This window comes from Trachemys scripta, chromosome 11, assembly GCF_013100865.1.
Source record: "Trachemys scripta elegans isolate TJP31775 chromosome 11, CAS_Tse_1.0, whole genome shotgun sequence".
Taxonomy (NCBI): Eukaryota; Metazoa; Chordata; order Testudines; family Emydidae; genus Trachemys; species Trachemys scripta.
The window spans coordinates 64,980,384-64,999,654 of record NC_048308.1 but is presented as its reverse complement, the minus strand read 5'-3'; the positions used below and the strand labels follow the sequence as shown (position 1 = coordinate 64,999,654).

At 41.8% G+C, this 19,271-nt stretch overlaps 1 protein-coding gene across 4 annotated transcripts in view; it reads left to right on the top strand.

Moving 5' to 3' along the window:
• Positions 1-12,878, top strand: part of IKZF2 (IKAROS family zinc finger 2) — a 145,225-nt gene extending 132,347 nt beyond the window's left edge. For all 4 annotated transcript variants that reach the window (XM_034785838.1, XM_034785836.1, XM_034785837.1 and 1 more), the window contains one exon: positions 1,484-12,878. In XM_034785838.1, the coding sequence (XP_034641729.1) occupies positions 1,484-2,208 (725 nt within the window). In that variant the 3' untranslated portion in view covers positions 2,209-12,878. The remainder of the gene's footprint in view (positions 1-1,483) is intronic.
• Positions 12,879-19,271: the final 6,393 nt, after the last annotated feature.

Genomic DNA, 19,271 nt, shown 5'->3' with positions numbered 1-19,271 from the left:
ATAATTGGCATGATTCACCACTATGTTATTCCATTTATACATTGCTGTATCTCAACTGTTTTAACAGGGTTATACAAGTCTACATTTGAAGTAACACAGTGGTAAATTATACCTTATAGACTTGACTTATGTCAGCGAAAGTGATATTCATTTAGCCTCTGCTGTGGATAAACTAAACTAAGACACTGATATAATAAAATCTCATATCCTGATAAATATAAACTGTGTTCTCTAAAAGAGATGTTTCTTTCAGCCTGAATAATTGAGTGAAATGCAAAATTCAATCCCAACCTAGAAACTGTGGTTTCAGCTCAGCCTCCCACTACCGGCATCCACTACTGCAGTCTATGGGCAGATGCAACCACCCTTCACCACTTCTGCAGGCCACAGTATTGCTGCCCTGTATGGCCATTATTTAGACAGCCCCCTCAATACAGCCCCACTGTGAGGTGTGAGACATGTTACGTGTCTCATACAGGTGCCTCTGCATCATGGCTGATTTAATCTTATATTGAAAAAGAAAACACCTTTGGCCTGATAATCAGGTGGTATAAACTGGTTCCATTGATGTCAATAGAATTTCACTCTTTTCCATCAGCCGAGGAGCTGGTCCCATATTTCCTCATTTGGAGCACAGAGGACATCATCTGATGGTTGCCATAGGCTTATCTAGAGTGAAGACTCAAGACTGCCTGCACGGAGGGTGCAATTCCATCCCTGGGCAGAGGGCTCACATAAGTTCTTAAGTGGCATTTGAATGGTGCCCGGTGCTGTCCCTCTGCCCAGGGGTGAATTGCACCCTCATTCAGGAACACAGCCGATCATCTGTAGAAGGCAGTGAGGGATTTTTTTTCCCCAGTGTATTCTGTGGGTTTGGGTTGGTTGTTTGGTTTGGTTATTGCTCACTCCTCTGAAGCATCAGAGATGGCTATAACTACAGATGGACACTGGATGGGGTGGTGCTCTGAGGTGGTACAGAGCTTTCACCTTCCCCTCCCCCCCCAGGTTCTCCTCTGGCTGGTTCTTGTTTACATGTTCAGGGCCTAACTGATCGTCACATATGGAGTTGGGAAGGAATTTTCCCCCAGGTCAGATTGGCAGTGACCTTGGGGGAGTTTTGCCTTCCGCTGCAGTGTGGGGCAGGGATCACCTGCTACAATGATCTGGGTATATCTTACTTAATCCTTTCCCTGCCACTGCAGAGGCCTAGGCACTGGTGCACCTTGGTCCCTCCTGTTTTTTGCCTGTGGCCCACCATAGTTTAGTCCCCTGAAGGCTGTAATACCTTGGTCTAATTGTGGTTGTTGGGCCTAGTGTGGAGACGGTTGGGTGGTGTGTAGTGGCCTGTGATATACAGGTCAGACTAGAGGATCCGATGGGTCCTTCTTGCCTTAAACTCTATGACTAACACAGGGTTTTTCTCTATTACAGTTGAATGTTTAGGTGACTTTCTTTTTCTCATTCATTTTGTTCTTGCCTTTAGGTGAAAAGATCATGAGATTTGGCTATCCAGATATTCACTTTGATATGAACTTAACCTATGAGAAGGAGGCTGAGCTGATGCAGTCTCACATGATGGACCAAGCCATCAACAATGCAATCAACTACCTTGGAGCTGACGCACTTCACCCCCTGATGCACCACACACCAAGCACAATTGCAGAGGTGGCCCCAGTCATCAGCTCAGCTTATGCTCAGGTCTATCATCCTAACAGGATAGAAAGGCCCATTAGCAGGGAAACAGCTGACAGTCATGAAAACAACATAGATGGCCCTATCTCCCTCATCAGACCAAAGAGTCGACCCCAGGAAAGAGAGGCCTCCCCCAGCAATAGCTGCCTGGATTCTACTGACTCAGAGAGCAGCCATGAAGACCGCCAGTCCTACCAAGGAAACCCTGCCTTAAATCCCAAGAGGAAGCAAAGCCCAGCTTACATGAAGGAGGACACCAAGGCTTTGGATGCCACAAAGGCTTCTAAGGGCTCTTTAAAGGATATCTATAAGGTCTTCAATGGAGAAGGGGAGCAGATTAGGGCCTTCAAATGTGAGCACTGTCGAGTTCTTTTCCTAGACCACGTCATGTACACCATCCACATGGGTTGTCATGGCTACCGGGACCCATTAGAATGCAACATTTGTGGGTATCGAAGCCAGGACCGCTATGAGTTCTCATCGCACATTGTTCGAGGGGAGCACACATTCCACTAGGCCTTCTCATCCAAAGGGGACTCTTATGAAGTAGAAGAACTGCACATGAAGAAGTACTGCACTTACAATCCCACTTTTCATTGACCCACCTTTTGTTGTTGTTGTTGTTGGTTGTTGTTGCTGTTGTTTAATTATTATTATTAACCTTATTGTATGGACCCAACCTCAGTCTCTCTGCCCAGTTTAAGAATGGATGGAAGGAAGGAAGGGAAGGGATGAGAGAGTTTTGTGTTGTTGCTGTCATTCTGTTTTGGTGATCTGTCTTGCATATTTTGTGGGAATTGAAAGGCAGTCCATTTCTGTCACAGTTAGCTGTACATCATGTCATATGTTGGGTATCGCTCAACTCTGGTAGCTGCTTTAAAGTCATAATGAGTTCCCATCCAATTGTAGATTAATAATTTCAGGCAAATAGGTAGAAACATTTCAGAGGAAAGCCCTTTCAAATGCATAGCTATGGTGGGGAAGATGGGGGAGTGGGCAGTTGTATTCTACAGAATGAACAATTATTTTTAAAGCAAAACTCTTTTTTATTTTAGGGATTTAGGAGCACGAATCAAAGTCAATATTCCTTGCAAAATTACTTCCGTGGCTGAGCTATGTCCATGGCTTCTGTGTTTACTTCCCCTGTGGAATGTATACAATATGTATGTTTAACACTGTACCACATAACAAGAGTTTAGTTTCATAAGTCTTGGGGCCTCCTGTGGTAAGTTTGAGGTTCTGTGATGTTATTTTACTTAACTTATGAAGCACGTTTTTAGAATTGCTGATTTACTGTTATTCCGTAATTGTGTTGACTCACTGGCTTCTTATAGACCTCCTAGTATCCATTCCTAGGTAGTTGCACCATGTGCTTTTAGGAAACAGCATTTACAAATAACACTCTTTTACCTAGCTTCTAGGACAGTAGATATCCTAGGAGTAAATACAAATTCTGGAGTTTACTCAAGAAATTCTGCTGCTGTTCTAAAATAATTTGTTTTTTAACATTGCAAATTTTAAAATTGCAGATGTGCTAGTAGCAAAGTGTTCTTTAAAACATATATATCAAAAACTGTCTCATCTGATCATCTACAGGATTAGCCTCTCAGCAGCAGCCTAAAGTAAGACTTACACCTTGGAAAACACTGGTGGCCAGTTTATCAGCTGGCATTAATTAATCATCAGAGCTCCGTTGACTTCAATGGAATACTGTGAGCTACACCAGCTCAGGATCTGGCCCTAGCTAGCCACCTCTCCAATGAATCCTTTGCTTTGTGATTTGCTGAATCAGTGACTACCTAGTATCCTTAATTCTTCTTTATTTTTTGGATAGAAGCCCTTGCAGATCTTGATGCACCCCCTCTGCTCTAGGAGAGTGTGAAAGCCATGTGGAAAAACAATTGCTAATTTGATTTGATATCACTTCACACTTTAGGAAAATGGGTACATGAGCTAGAGGCACTAAAGGTAGTTTGATTTAGTATTATTGACACTTACTAATTTTACTGCAGGAAGAAAAAAAAAAAAAAAAAGCTGGTGTGATCAGGCCATTTAAGTACAGACCAAACAAGAACAATGCAAACTCTTTTTTTCCTTTTCTTTTTCTGACAATGCAAGACAGACGCCCCAGTCAAAATCCTGTAGGTTGAGTTGATTGCTCTACAGAAAGTAAGCTTAAACCCAACATGAAACCCAACCCTTTTTATATCAATCATTATTGAAAGTGAACTGCAAAAACAGAGCTTTAACCTGGAAACGTTTGCACAAGTGCATAGCCTTTTTGCACATGGGTACCTTTGTTGAGTTTAATGAGAACTTTTCATATGAGTAAAGTTACTTAAGTGCATACGCAATTGAAGGATGAGGCCATAATGAATCCCCATTTGCTCGTTTTGGTCTGTTTTTCTTATCTTGCCAGACCTGCAACATTAGAAAGTAGGAGCTGAGTGGTATTGATTGAAATCTTTTTATGGCGACACACTTGGCAGTTAGAATCTGTGTTTAGAAAGGATACAGTAGATCATGGCCAGATTACCTGATGACTGTTTCCCGGCACTGAAATGCTATTAAGTAGGAGCTGGTAAAGTTTAGCAGTAGCCTATTAATTATAATACAGTATGGCTAGAAATGTCCCCTTATGTAATGTGAGAGCTATCAAGGATGAGAAAGAATGGACTTTGAAGAGACAGATAAAAAGAGCTGGTTCCAACTTTGTCCTTGACGTCTTTTTTTTCCTTCCACCCTTATTAACTTTGATATAGATAAAGACTAGCTGCCCCTATTTCTCTCATTCTCTTGTGTCTGGCACAATCAAAGTAGCTAATATCCTGCTCATGACCACTGAACTCTTTCTTTGACTCCAAGGGTAGTTATTAAAGGGCATACGTTCCCTTCTATTAATGGGAAAAGAAGGGAACTGCAATTGCCAGGGGATGTGGAATAGGATAGCAGTTCCTCCTCTGCCCCACCATTGTTCTGTAGGGCTGATTCTCTGTGGCTGTTGAGGTTGTGCACTAGGGACAGGATTGGGAGATGGCTGTATTCTGTGACATCTTCCCCATGAAAACCCCTGAGGATTACCTTGCTGGAGATGGCAGTGATCAAGTTAGCATTGTGTCCTATGGGTCCCCCCTTCACACTCTGAAAACCCCACTGTCTGGGCTGGGGGTGGAGGGGCACAGTTTGGGCACAACCACAATGGCATAGTTCCAGAAGCAGCCATGTTCCCATTGTGGAGAGGGAGGAATAGGAAGCGGTGCATTGACAAAGGGATTACATGTGGTTGTCCCCATCCTTTGCCCATAACCTAAGATCCATGTGATTTCTCTCATGACGTGACCTGTCCCTTGCCTCCTACGCAGAAGGCAAACCCCATCCCCAATGTGACAATTGGGATGTTCCCTGAATGGTTTCCTGGCCCCATGTGGATTTTTCCTAGCTGTGGCATGGCCTCCTTTCTTTTAAAAAGTGATCGTGAATTCTGCCCAACCATGACAGCTGATTGGAGAACAATCTGTAAAATAAAAAGTTCTCGAAGTCACTAGCCCCATGCTGGGGGCGGTGTGGAGCATGGAAAGGCATTGAGAAATGGCCTGCCTGAGCTGGCAAGAATGGAGGAGCTCAAGCCCATTGCTGCACCTCTAAGGGAGTGCAAACTGCTGTCGCTTCTGTAGGCAGGGTGACGGTGGACCCCTTGGGATGGCTAGGACAAGGGCTTAGGAGTGTAAGGAAGGGAAAGGAATGGGAAGATCCCTTTGTGTACACACCCCGGAGCTGGCCACAGTCTGACCCAGCATGAGCTAGTACACTCATTAATTGATGATGCATTCTCCTTTAGGGGATGTTCTGTGGCTGTTTAGAAGGCCAGGCTCCACAGCCCAGTGTTTCTTTTGTCCCTTTCAGTGCCCTTAACCCTTTTTTCCCTTCTTTGAAGTCAATGCAGTTTATATGGTGCTATTCAAGAATCACTTGGCAGGTCAGTGCAGCTCTGTGAGATCAACCCCGAGTGCTGCCATTTTAGAAGCTGTCGCAGGGAGAAGTGCATATTGGCAGGAACGCCCCGTGACATAGCACTAACCCCTCATACCACAGAACATCTTTGTCATGCTGGGGTTGTGCAGGACTGTCAGAGGGACAGCATGATTTTAGTCATCACCTTTTGATAGCTGCAATTCCTGTCTAGACCAAACAGTTCAAGTTTTGAGTAAAGGTTTGGGCTAATTCTTATTTTAGCATAATCAGCAAATGCACGTCTCTGGGGGATTACAGTGAAGAGAGCAGTTCACAGTCAATAATGTAGGCTCCAGTTCTGCAAGCTCATATACCAAGGAGGACTCAGAGGAGATTGCAGTGGGGTTCCATATGGACTTACGGGTCTGCCCACACATCTGAGCCTGCAGGATTGGGACCTCAGATGATGAATTTTTCTCTTTTGCTGTTTGCGGATTTCTAAGAGCAGCTATTGACCTTATCAAATTCATTGGTTATTCAAAATTATTTACTACGAAATTTCAGCAGATAAGTCTTTGTCTGGGGATTGTCCACTAGCAGAGAAGTTTGCTCCAAGTATTTGCTATTGTTCACTAGCCGTTTGTTCAAAGTACGTGCTAAAACCTGGCTAGTTTTGGGTAGACACGCAGGATGTTTGTAAGTCTTTGGACTCAAAACTCGATTCCAATACTTGTGTTTAAAAATTCAGAATTTGCTTTCAGTGAGCATTTCCCATATTTGCTTACAAACTGCTTTTTCCTCAAATGTCCCTGCCAATAAACTCTTTACCTAGATTTTCTAAGGGGGAAAAGAGCCAGGTTCAGACTTGCTCTAAACAGGTGCAAGTTCTGGTCTTGATATGACCCATGGCTGGATGCTCAGAGCTTTAGTTATGTTTCCGTCCATCGTTATGGCTAATGAGTTTTACTGCCAAAGCCCTTTTCATTGAGTTAGGAATCCACAACTAAATATATAGGATTTTTGTATAAAACCAGCTCTTTACATGTACTTAAGGAGATTAAACCAATTGCATTCTCCTTAAAAAGTGCTTCCATCGATGAAAGAAGATGTCTCCGCATTAACCTGTATTGGGCTCTACTTAGAGAATCTGTTTTTGTAAATCTCCCTGACTCTTACCTGCAGTATTAGCCTCTCTAACTTTAGGGCACCAGTCACAGAGTTCATACACCACCAAGTACAGAAATTCAACATTTGTCTAACTCTCCAAATTGCTGTTTTAAACATGTGCTTTGCAGGGTAGGGGCTAGAATGCTCATTGCTTTGCAGGATCCAGTCTGAATGAAATTCAGTCCTTTGAAAGTGGGCTTTTGTAGGACTTAAGGGGCTGGCCTTCTGCACTTTTCTTATAGATGCCAAGGGAAAAAAAAAAGAGGCCACAAAAGAACAAACTGCTTCTAATTCCAAAAAGTGATTTATTCCAGTTGTACCTAACAGAAGATTTGCAAGGTGAACTAAGGGCCTGAGTGGCAATTATAAGGTTCCATAGTTAGTTAACTTCCTTTTACCTCGCTACTTTGAAGCAACTATTTCTTGTAATTTCATTAAGATCTTCAGAAAGAAGAAGGGTAATATTGTTAGCAGAGTAGGCAATATAGCAGACTCTTGCAAAAGTGGCTCTGTTTTAGTTGGCTTTTATCTTCTTTTTTTTAAAGTTTAACATCCGTGATGATATGCTGCATAGAGCATCTGGAGATTTATGATTCTGAAATAGTATATACACTGTATCATGTCATGAAATAAGTTTTATATATGTGCCTTTTTCAAATGCATTGTGAAAGCCGCTATTTCATACCATACCTTTCACAATGCATTTCAAAGAAACACTAATGGTACAGAGTGGGACAGAGGAAGCTGGGGTTTCCCCTTGAGTAGGAAAATCCCTAAGTGGTGTAGCTGGCTCTACACTACCTGGTCTTGGGAAAGAGAAGGGGTGTGGAATTGTCCAGGGCACAGCGTGGTCCAGTAATCCCCAGCTGGCAGGCAGCACGTGGATAATGGCCATAGTTTAGAAACAGTTCTGACGCTGCTCTAAACAATGCCAGGGGCTCAAAAAGCTCCTGCCTGCCCCCTGAACCTAAGGGGTTTGGGGCAGAAAGTTGGTGTAAGACCACCTTCCTCCTTTCTCTGCACCCCACTGCACCAAGGCTGCAGACTTGAGAATCTAACCCTCTGTGTATTTCAGTGCTGTATTGCGCAGCATCAAACAGCATGATGGAACAAGAATATATTTTAAAGTAGTGTATCATTGCAAAAGTTTGCTTAGCTTAAAAAAAAATAATACAAAAAATGGGAGGTGGAAGCTTGCGCACTACGGTACCACTGCTATGCCGATTGTTCAGATAAGATGAGAGAGGAAAACAAAACTCATCTGTGAAAGGCATTAGGAAATGTGATTTGTTTCTCAAGCCAGACGGAGCTGTGTGTCATATTAGGGGTTGTATTAGCAGAATACTTTGGTGAAAAAATCAGTATTTTTTGGTACTTGCCTTATGGGACCGGTGACCTAGTTTTTGACCCATTCCTGCTACTTTCCCAACACTTGACCCTGCATTGCTATAGGGTTGGATCCTAGTTCCAGCACACAGCCTGAATAACTGAAGTGTGCCACAGAGATCAGTAGGGCAGCAGCCCTTCCATCAGACCATAGGGCTTTCCATGCTGCGATGGTAGCCTCAGGGATCTGCAGCCCCTACCTACATCCCTGCTCCAAAGGGCTGGCAGTTCCTATTGGAAATGTGTAGACACTGATCTGCTGATCTACCCTGGCTCTGCCCCAAATCTCTCTGTGTGCTGGGACATAAGCAGGCCCCACACAGAATAAATACAGAGGTTCCCCTGTGGTCCAGAACCCTCCATGCTCACAGTGGCTGGGTGGGAGATAGATAGAAGAGTTTGACCCATAGCAAATATTTGACCTCTCCTGGAATGTAAAATAGAGCCCTTGCATCCCATCAGGAACTTTCCTGTAGTACTTTATAAAAGAATATTACTTGGTGTCATCTGAGCTTCATGCAGGACTTACATGATGCATTCCTGGGAGGATATGATTTCTTTTCCAATATTAATCACTTAGAATATGAAACGAGCACAATAGGCTCATGAGTTGGTAATCTGCTAACTTTCCTCCACGCCGCTTTATTAACACTAGGCCAGCGTAACAATAACATGATACCTCTATAAATGCCTAAATTGCTAAACCTTTCACTTGGTATTCATGGAAACGTGTGTTCCCGCCTACGACCGTTCACTCACAGTCTTACAGGGTGGAGAGGATTAATCTCACACAGGCATTCCATTTGGGAATAAATTCATCATTCTCTATCCTTATATGGGAGCTTTTCCCTTTCATACATACCATAGAACCTAGCTAATCTGCATACAAAAAGACTTTCTCTCTCAACAAAAATGTAATAGTAGGTTGCTGCAGTGAAGTCTATCATTACTCAAGTCTTCAATATTTTTACAAAAAAAATACTATGCTATATTTACTAGCACGTTCTGAAGTATTATGAAGTCCAAGTAAATGACAGCTGTCAAGTTAAATGCTCAAAGCATGTTCTGAGGTGCTTTGGCTTTTTTTTTTTTTTTAATCATATTTGCTCACTTAAGGCCTAATCCAAAACTCATTGAGTATGTCTACACTGCAATGTAAGCCCAGGGTTAGTAGAATTTGAGTTAGCAGACTCTGGATTTATTAACTTAGGACTTGAGTGTCTACAAGCATTTGTAACACCAAGTTAGAAATGGTTGAACTCTGGGTCCCAATCTGGGGCTCCAGAATCTACATTGTGCATTATGCAGGCTCATGTCCAACCACCAATATCCCAGACTGGAGGCATCCTCCCAAAATGTGGCTGCTGTACCCCTTTGTTCGTGGTGCAGTGTGGAAAAACTTGTCTATCTACCAGACTTAACTGGCCAAAGGACAAAGAAAGTTGGCCCATGGGATTGTGGAATATTTTGGTATATCCCCAGAGCATGAGTCCAGTGGAGCTGCATCTACACTTCAAGCAATAGGGCTTGAAGCCTGTTGATTCAGGCTTGGACCCTCCACCCCTACAGGGTTCTAGGACCCTGAGTTTGAGCCCAGGGTTAGCACAGTTTGTGTGTAGACAGAAGTGGGGGTGGCTTGAGCCTGAATTCAAACCCTGGGTTCGCACTGCATTGTGGATGTACCCATTGAAGCCAATTGAAGGACTCCTTTTGACTCCAGTGGGCTTTGGATGAAGCCCATATGCCTCAGTCCAACAAAACATGTCATCACATGCTTAACCTGAGCAATCCCACTCAAGTCAATAGGCCAACTTGTTAAGGACTAAAGTTATGCATGTGCTTAATTTCTTTTATTGGATCAGAGCCTTATTTGCTAACTTGTAAAGTTCAATCTCTTTCATTGGGTCTCAGTCACTAGTACAAATTAGTGAGGTTCTACGGTAAGTATGTATTCATTTAAATTTGTGTCCTAGACTTCACCTCATCCATGAATGACTAGTAGGCTGTACTTTTCATTGTGAATCAAATGTAAAATACGTATGCCCCGGCAAAAGCAGAATCAAGAGCATGACTCCATAGTGGGCACTAAGGAACCGTTTTGCAGGGAATTGGGCCATTTAGTTTTACCTCAAGTGACATAGAGTAAGGAAAGCTTTGTGAAGGGGCAGAGGTTACTGAATCCCCTACTATGCACTTACTGAGATTTGACATTACTTACTGGAAATGGATGTTCATTTCCGAACACACTGTAACAAGGGAAGGACTTTGGGTTATTTTTGTAGTAGTTCAAACTTCTGAAACTGTGATCAATTATTTGACTAATTGTCAAGCATTCTCAGAGCTTGAACATCTTCACTTCCTGTTTCATGTAGCAAAGTTTTCTTTATTGCTTTCTCTTTCTCTCTTCCCCTCCTCCTTCTCTTAGCTTAAAGACTGGGCCAGCTCTTATCTCCCATAGCTTTGGGCTGTCTAGTTTATTATTATTTTTTCTGTTTGTTTGTTGGCTGTACAGGCTGTTTACATATTTTTGTACTCAAGTGTAGTTTTATATTAAAAACAGAGGGGAAAAAGGAAAAAAAAATGATTTGAGAAAAAATATTAAGGTACATAATCTTTGTAACACTTTCAAAACTAGGGTACCTAAAGAGATGACTCCACAGCTATGTACTTGTAATACTGTATATTTGCCTTCCTTTTTAGTCAGTTTTATTTTCGGGTTGTAATTCCCGCCCTCCCCCTCCCCCCCTTAAAATGTATATCTTTTTATGAGAGACTGGAAACTTTTAAAGCAAATGTTTGAAAGATTTAAAATTGTAAAGTATAAAGTCATATACTTTTTTTTTTTTCTTTTCCCTTTGGAAGAAAATGCTTTAAAAGAAGTTTTGCTACTGTTGTATTCCAGGGTTGAGGTCGCTGACCTCAAAATTGCTCTTGATGCTTCGTTCTTAGAGCTTGCTTTCAGAACCTGCTTCTTGCAAACATGGAAGATTGCTTATATTACTCAGTTTGTTTGTTTGTTTGTTTGTTTTAAAGACAAACAAAAAAATGTGGGGGGTTATTTTTCTGTTCAAGTGCAATATTTTCCTGACGTCTTCAAAATGTACAGTGGTTTCTTTTTCTTTCCTCAGTCAAAACAAATACAAAAAACCCCGAAATGCTCTATCTTAAATCCTTTAAAGGATCAGATTCAAAATGCATTAAAATTGCAAAGCAGACTGACAAAAGGTGAGAAACTAAAGGCTAAGGCTAAAACCCATTCTTTATTCCCCGCTTTTGTTTGACATCAAAACATACGATGGTTTGAACTAAGAACATACATTTTATTGCCTCTATTTCTCTTGTTCCTTTTTAAATACAGTTTTTCTTAAGAAAAGCACTTAACATGGACATTTATAAAACACGTGGGGCCTGATCCAAAGCCTACTCAATAGAAAGACTCCCGTTGACTTTCATGATGGGGTTTGGATCAGACCCTAACCTCTTAGCTAAGGCAAAACTCCCATTGATTCCAGTGGGAGATTTGCCTGTATAAGAAGTGCAGGACTTGAGACCAGAAGAGCTTCTTTAGAGCTGTCGTTGTCTTATATAAGTGTAGATGGGGCTTGTTTTACATATCATACATATTTATATCTAATTTTTAAATGTCTGTTTCCCAGTAGACTGAAGCCGCTGTTCTGTAAATATGTATTTAGGTACTAAATAAAAAAATCCCTCAGAGTTCTTGGACAGGCAGTTACTGCGCATGCACAGTAGCCACTTTGGTCTTTTCAATTTGTATTTAAGATGTTTCCTTATAATAATAGCAAAGGCAATCCGAGCTTATCATGCGCCAACCGATTGCCAAAATTATTTCCAAGACGCTTTTGAATTAAAAGAAGCAAAACACGTTCAACCTTGTGAGCTCCACGGGTTATTTTTCATGCTTGTAGGGCCAGATTCTGATACCGAAGGCATTTTGAATAGCCCCTTACTCCACAAAGGGTCTTGTTAAAGTCAGTGGGATCACTCTTGGAGCGAGCAGCTGCTGAGCATGAGGAGGAGGGGTGTCAGGATCTGACCCTGAAGCGTGGTTGCATATTAATGCACCTTTAACATTCCTGTGGAGTTGCACCCTGCTTACCCTAGGGCTGAATTGACATCTGTCATTTAGGAAGAGGCAAACCAATTGAGTAGCATGGCAAATGGCTTTCCTCCAGGTTGAGTTCCAATTCTGTGCAGAAGTTTACAGCTCGTTTAAACCTCTAAACATCAGGGTTGAGGCCTGATTCAAAGTCATTGCGAATTGTCCTGCTGCCTTCAGTGGGTTTGGAAATATGCCCTTATGACAGAAGTTCTGAAACAACCCTTACAACAGTGGTACTCATGAGCCACTCTAATGCAAATCTATATAACCCTGCTAATCAGTTTTGCCACTGCACATTGAAGTATGGGACCTGTATCTTCTTTTCCTTCCCTTTAGCGTATGTGCGTAATATGGTTCCATCATACCTGTGTGTATGTGTACTGTGTATGTGTATGAGTGTTGTACAGCCATGTGAGAGTGTGAGTCTGTATGTGTGTATAAATACAAGAAGAAGCTGCAGAAACTTTGTAATACTTTGTGAAAAGGATTATATTATAAGGTTTGTACTGTCTGAGTGCACAGCTACTGGAATAAACGTAGGGAATCTCAGGAACAAGCATATAATTTGTCCAAGACTTATTTCTTCTCAGAAGTGTAAGTGCAGTTTTTAATTCTGTATATTATTTAATATTTTACCAATAAAAATAAACTTCTGACATGAAAGGGTTTTCCATACAAACTTTCTGGTGACATTGGTGTTCACATACATTTCTCTCCGACAACTGAAAACATCAATAGCCGAATAACCGTGTAGTAGGAATCACACTCACATATGATGGTTAATCGTATTAACAAATTGGAAAGAATTCTCATACAATACAGAAGACATGAAAAAGACAGGACAGACAACGATAGTCTTCAGTGCATATAGGTTTGGCCCCATCTGTTCAGGGATGTTCCCTTTGAGATCAACAGTTCACATGGAAGCTAAGCTAGTGGCAACTGACAATTGTCATTTGGCCAACAGTGTTTAATATGAGTTATCTCAATCCAATTCCAATTGGACACACATTTAAATTAGTCACCATATTGGTACCCTCCCCAGAGAGGTCTTTTGACTGGATTTGGAGGTAGAAGTACTCCAATATCCAGACATGCTCCTTCCAGGTTAGCTTAGTGGGGAAGCTTGCATTGCCTGTACCTGTTCCTTCGCTTGATAAAAATAAAGGACTTTGGTTTTCAGAGCTGTCAATCCAATAGCTGTCACAAGCACAAGATTCACTTTCAAATACATGTTTTTAAAAATAAAATTAAAAAGCCCACCTCATGAAACTCCAGAAGTTGTGGGTTGCTTTTGTTTTTAAAGCTCTTATAAAATGTTGGTTCAGTTTCTAAAAAGCATTCATCCTATCTCTTTAAGGAGCTCATCAGTGTCGTCATAATGGTAACAGCTCTGAGCAGCCCCTGAATGAATCTGAACCTTAATTTAAGTGCTGCTGGTGGATATTGTCTCAGAGACATGTGCTTACATTTAATTAGCAAGCTTTTCATCTGTTTGTTTTTTTTTTCCCCGTAGTGTGTTCATTACTGTTAGCTACGGGTTTTCGCTTTGAAAGATTCCAAGATACAGGGAATGTTACACACTAAGCACATATTTTCACTCAAAAGTTGCCCTCCCAGCTGAAAGAGAAGTCATGTCACACTGTTATGAGATGGAGAAGGTGGGAGGGGCAAAATAGGGGCTTGCTTCAAAGTCCATTGGTGTCCGTGATGGTCTTTCCATTAGCTTCGGTGGGCTTTGGATCAGGCTATAAGAGGTTGGGAGAGAAAGAGGGGAAAAAAAAAAAAAACTGAAAGTCTGGTGAGTTCTTATTTGTCTGCGCATGAAGGAGATTCCATGCAGGGTCTCAGGTCATGAAGGAAGGGGCTTGAGGAAGTCTACTATCAATGCTTTAAGTACAGTATACTATTACACCCGCATACATTTTTTGGCTGAGATTCAAATAATGGTGTAACAGTGCCCTTTTCTGATGCCTTCCCTGACAATAGCTAAAAGCAAAGCAGCAGGACAACCCACCTTAAGTCTCCACCTTAAGTTAGGCTTTAGGAAATAAAGTCTGTAGGGCTGAATCTTTTCCAGGGAACCAAGGAGTTTTTCCATCTACTTAAAAATGGCCCCTCCCCTGCTCCCCCAGAAAGGATAGGATATTAACATGCAAAAGTTTTGGGAAGTGTTTCCAATTGTAATTTTGAGCCATTGTGCCACCTACTTGTGTCTTCAGCACAACCTCATTCTGTCTGCTCCAGAATGAAAGCCTTGCTATAGCTCATGGCCCTGTCTGCTTTTTCTTGTTTGAATCAAACATAACCATGCTAGGTCCTGCAACAACCAACCTCGTCTCTTCCTCTTGATGGATGGGAGCTCTTGTGCACCAACCATCCCATCCCATTGTTCACTCCCACAGTATGTAAATGTGTCCGGCTTGCCTGTCTAGGATATTTGAATCAAAGTGAAATTTTTCACAATTGTGGCCAATGAGACAAGGCCTTTCTGAAAGATTTTTGTTCGTAATCATCCATGTAGTGCTATTGGTGTTCATGCCACTTCAGACAAGTAAGGAGACTAGAATCCTGACTTATAAAAACCCATATAGTGTAACAATCAACCCAACACATTTCAGAGTAGCAGCCGTGTTAGTCTGTATCCGCAAAAAGAACAGGAGTACTTGTGGCACCTTAGAGACTAACAAATTTATTAGAGCGTAAGGACTACAGCCCACTTCTTCGGATGCTAGCCTTGCTAAATCTACATAGTTGTCCCAATCAATAAGAATTAACTAAGTCTCTGGCTTTCTTCCCTCTGGCGCCAATGTTTCTAACATGACAGTATCTTTGTTGTGTAGCAGGCCAAGAAAATGACCAGAACTGAACCTAGATGTGTCTTTGTGTCCTCAAAAGTGGTGAGTGGGCAAAGAGATTCTTCCTTTATTTTACCTCTTTATTTGAGCGTTCGCTCCCTCAGTACCTATATTGAATCATTTTTAAGTACGACTCCACAAGGAGTATGACAGAATTTTATATATAAGGGACCGATTCACTATTCACTCCACATTACTATTGCAAAATTCTGAATAATTGAAGGATTAAAATAAATTTTGCTTGGATTTCAATTTGAACTTAATTTTTTTTATGTCAATCCTAGTGTATTTAGTCCTCAGTAAACTCCACTTTTACCTTTCTGCCCTTCAGAACATATTTTTGTCTCCTGCTGCTGTATCATATGGGCAGACCATGATTTTCAGCATGGTATTATCAGTGCATAATTTTTCACAGTAGAGTACCTTGTGAGCTATAATGACTCTTGGATACAATGAAATATGAGCTGAAGGGATCAATGTGTAAGTTTGCTTGCAACTTGGGGCTGGAATGAAAGCTTTTTTAAAATTAATATGCTTATGAAATAACCTGCATGTCCTATTAATGTCTATTACAAGTAACACTGATGAAGTATTTGAATAAAACATTTATCAGCGTGTTCGTGCAGAAGAAAGTCTAACACCTTCGATGAAACTATAGAAGTGCTAAGTATTATCTCACTACAATCCATGTTCAGACTGAAGTAGGAACAAGATATCCAAGACTTCCACATAAGTTTAGAACCTCCATTCCTCCCCAATCTGCCATCAAAACTCATCCCGGGGCATGGGAGACTGTCCCAACCAGTCAAGGGAGAAAGATCTTGATCCATCCCCTCTGATCTTTATGAATCATCCCTAGTTAAGGATGTTTAGCCCTGGTGCTTTCTTATTGGCTAAAACTTTGCCCTATCTAATATTGAGGGCTGGTTGAACATTTTCTGTCTAAACAGTTCAATTTTTTTTTCCCCCCAGTTAAGTTAAATTTCCCAAAGTGTCTGCTTTTTTCAGAAAACATTAAAACGTTCATTGAAAAACTTGAAAACATTAAGCCCACAAAGCTTTCTGCTTTTGGTCAGACACTTTTCAGTTTTTCAATGAAAAGTCAACGTTTTCCATGGGAACCACCACCATTCACCCCTGTTTTCTCACCAGCTGTAATAGTATCAAGTGGCCACTCAAGTTTCTTCCTGGGCTCCAACTTGCTAATCCTTATTATTTTCTTTTGGTTGCATACATCAGCGTCTCTTCCAGCATTAGGGCTGGTTATGTTTAGTTCACTGTGACACTGTAAGATCCTGCAAGGAATGAAGAGTATTGCATAGATGTGGTAGCCGTTCAGTTGTGATTCCAGTTTTCAACCCTTCTAACTGTTTATTTTGTGGCTTTTACTAGCCGATCACTATCTTCACAGCAGAGGAGAGTTAGATCTATCAAGTAGAAGCTTATATTCCTAAAATAAAATAAATACTAAACAGATCCTAAAATGTCCATCTCTAAACATCTTATTTGAAGCTTTTACCCTCTTTGAAATAGTTTCTATCTTATATTTGTAGCAGGTAGTTGCAAAGTCCTACCACCCTTCAACTTGAAGGTTCTCAACAACAGTATATTTTAACAATAGTTGCCCCGACTTTAAAAAACAAATCACCTCAGAATGTTAGTCACAATTTGTAAGAAGCAGGTGATAATACAAGAGAAGAAACTCCCTAGTCATCTTTTGATGCTGATCTTGGTTGCCAGTTCACTTTCCATAGTTACGCTAGGCATGTCTAAAAGTATCAGTATGTTTACAGGAATGTTAAGATTAGCTTTTGAAATCTATTTTAGGAGGTACTTTCTATGTCCCAATACCTACCCAAAACTAATTTTAGACACATTTCCAGTGAACATTTTTCTGAGTGTTATAACATGGTTTTATAGTTATTGCAATGCAGTTGTGAGGTCCAGAGCCTCCATAATGGAAGTGAAGGAGAAATTCATACAATGGGCCAGATTCTGGGGAGGAGGGAGGGATAGCTCAATGGTTTAAGCATTGGCCTGTTAAACCCAGGGTTGTGAGCTCAATCCTTGAGAGGGCCACCTAGGGATCTGGGGCAAAATCAGTACTTGGTCCCAGGGCCAGTGCTACCATTTAGGCAAAGTAGGCGGTTGCCTAGGGTGCCAAGATTTGGGGGCGCCAAAAAGCAGTGCCCCCAATTTTTTATTTTTTTTTACATCGTTCCTACACCCGCTCCCCGAGCGCACGGTCGCCGCTCCACTTCTTCCGCCTCTCAGGCTTGCAGCGCCAATCAGCTGTTAGGTGCCACAAGCCTGGGAGGGGAGGAGAATTAGAGCGGGGGCGGTGTGCTCAGGGAGGAGATGGAGCAGAGGTGAGCTGGGGTGGGGTGCTGCCGCACAGCTCCCTGGGGAGGGGGGAGCTGTGCGGGGGGGGCACCTCAGAGTGGGGTGGGGAAGCTGCTGTGGGGGGGGGGGCCGCAGGGCTGGGGGGGGGGGGGGGCAAGGTGGAAGTTTCGCCTAGGGGGTGAAATTTCCTTGCACCGCCCCTGCTTGGACCTGCTAGTGAAGGCAGGGGAGTGGGCTCGATGACCTTTCAGGGTCCCTTCCAGTTCTATGAGATAGGTATATCTCCATTCTCAGCTGGTGTTAATCAGTGTAGCTCTATAGCAATGTGTCGATTTACACCATCTGAAGTTCTGTCCCAGTGTCTTACAGGATGTTTTCTTTCAATATTGCACCATATGCAATATGCAGATTGCAAACACTGTGTACTTCTTACAAGATGAGCTTTAGTAAGACCTCTTATCTGTGCATGGTATATATGTGGATTATATCACGTATGTAAGCTACTTAAGTGGTCCTTTTGAGATCACGGCTGCACATTTTCATATAACTTAGTCTTGATTGGGATCTAGAACTTATGTCATAGATACAGAGGCAAAAATTATAAAGTGTCTACTTATTTTAGATGCTCATTTTTGGGGTGTTCAACCTGACACCTAGGGCCTGACTGCCTGGCGTTTTGCCACCTGCTGCTCTCAGAACCTCTGAAAACGATGATCTAGGCATCTCAGGTTAGACACCCAAAACTAGTGGACACTTCTGAAAATTTTGGCCAGTATCATTTGAAAAGCACAAAGATGCAGAATAGCATCAATATGTATATCCAGATCTAGCAATACAAAAATCACATGTACCACACTTGAAAATATAACTGTGGTACCTGAGGCGCAGATGCTCAAAGGTATTTTGAAATCAATGGGAATTAGGCACCTATATACTTTTGAGGATCTAGGCCTCATATAAAAATGGCCACATGTTGTCCACTTCATTACCACAGTGCTGCATATAACAATGGGAGAGGATTAGAAGGGCATTGAGTGTCATTGAGTCTTGACAGGGTCAGAAATTGTAGCGGCTATGCAACGTGCTGATTAATGTACATCTGGACTATTTCTCTTTGCTGAATGGATCATGCTCTAATGGCTGGTCCACAAAGAGGTTGCTTTATGAGCCCTAATACTCCTGCTAGCTAAAGGAGATTGTCTATTTGCTCAAGTGGTAGAAGTCTGATTTTTGGCCCAGACGTTCCTCAGTTCCATTCCCCATCCAACTTGTGCAGATACAGTGCTGCCATTTACTTGTTACAGCAAGGTGCAAATGGTACTTTCCCTGGATGGCCTTTTACAACTCATGTCTTCAGCCAAGTAATACAATTCCTGTTGTTCTGCACTTGTTAGCCATGCAAGGTTTCTTCCTTAGGGAATGGAGAAGTTAGCAGTAGGCTCTGTAATATAGCTTGCCAAACAGAGAAGAGCAAACTGCCCTATATTATTATTTATATTACAGTAGCCCCGAGGGGATCCATTGTGAAAAGCACTGTACAAACATATGACAGAGAAGGTTCCTGCCTCGAAGAGCTCACAATCTATAAAAGACTGAGCTTTTTTAGTGTCCCATTGTAAGGCAGTCTTTTCAGACCTCAGATTATTCTTGTCTCTCTTTTCTGAGGCTTTTCCAAGATGTCAATGTCCATTCTAAAGTGTGGACACCAGTATTGGATATGGTATTCCAGAGTTGGTCTCACTAATACCATA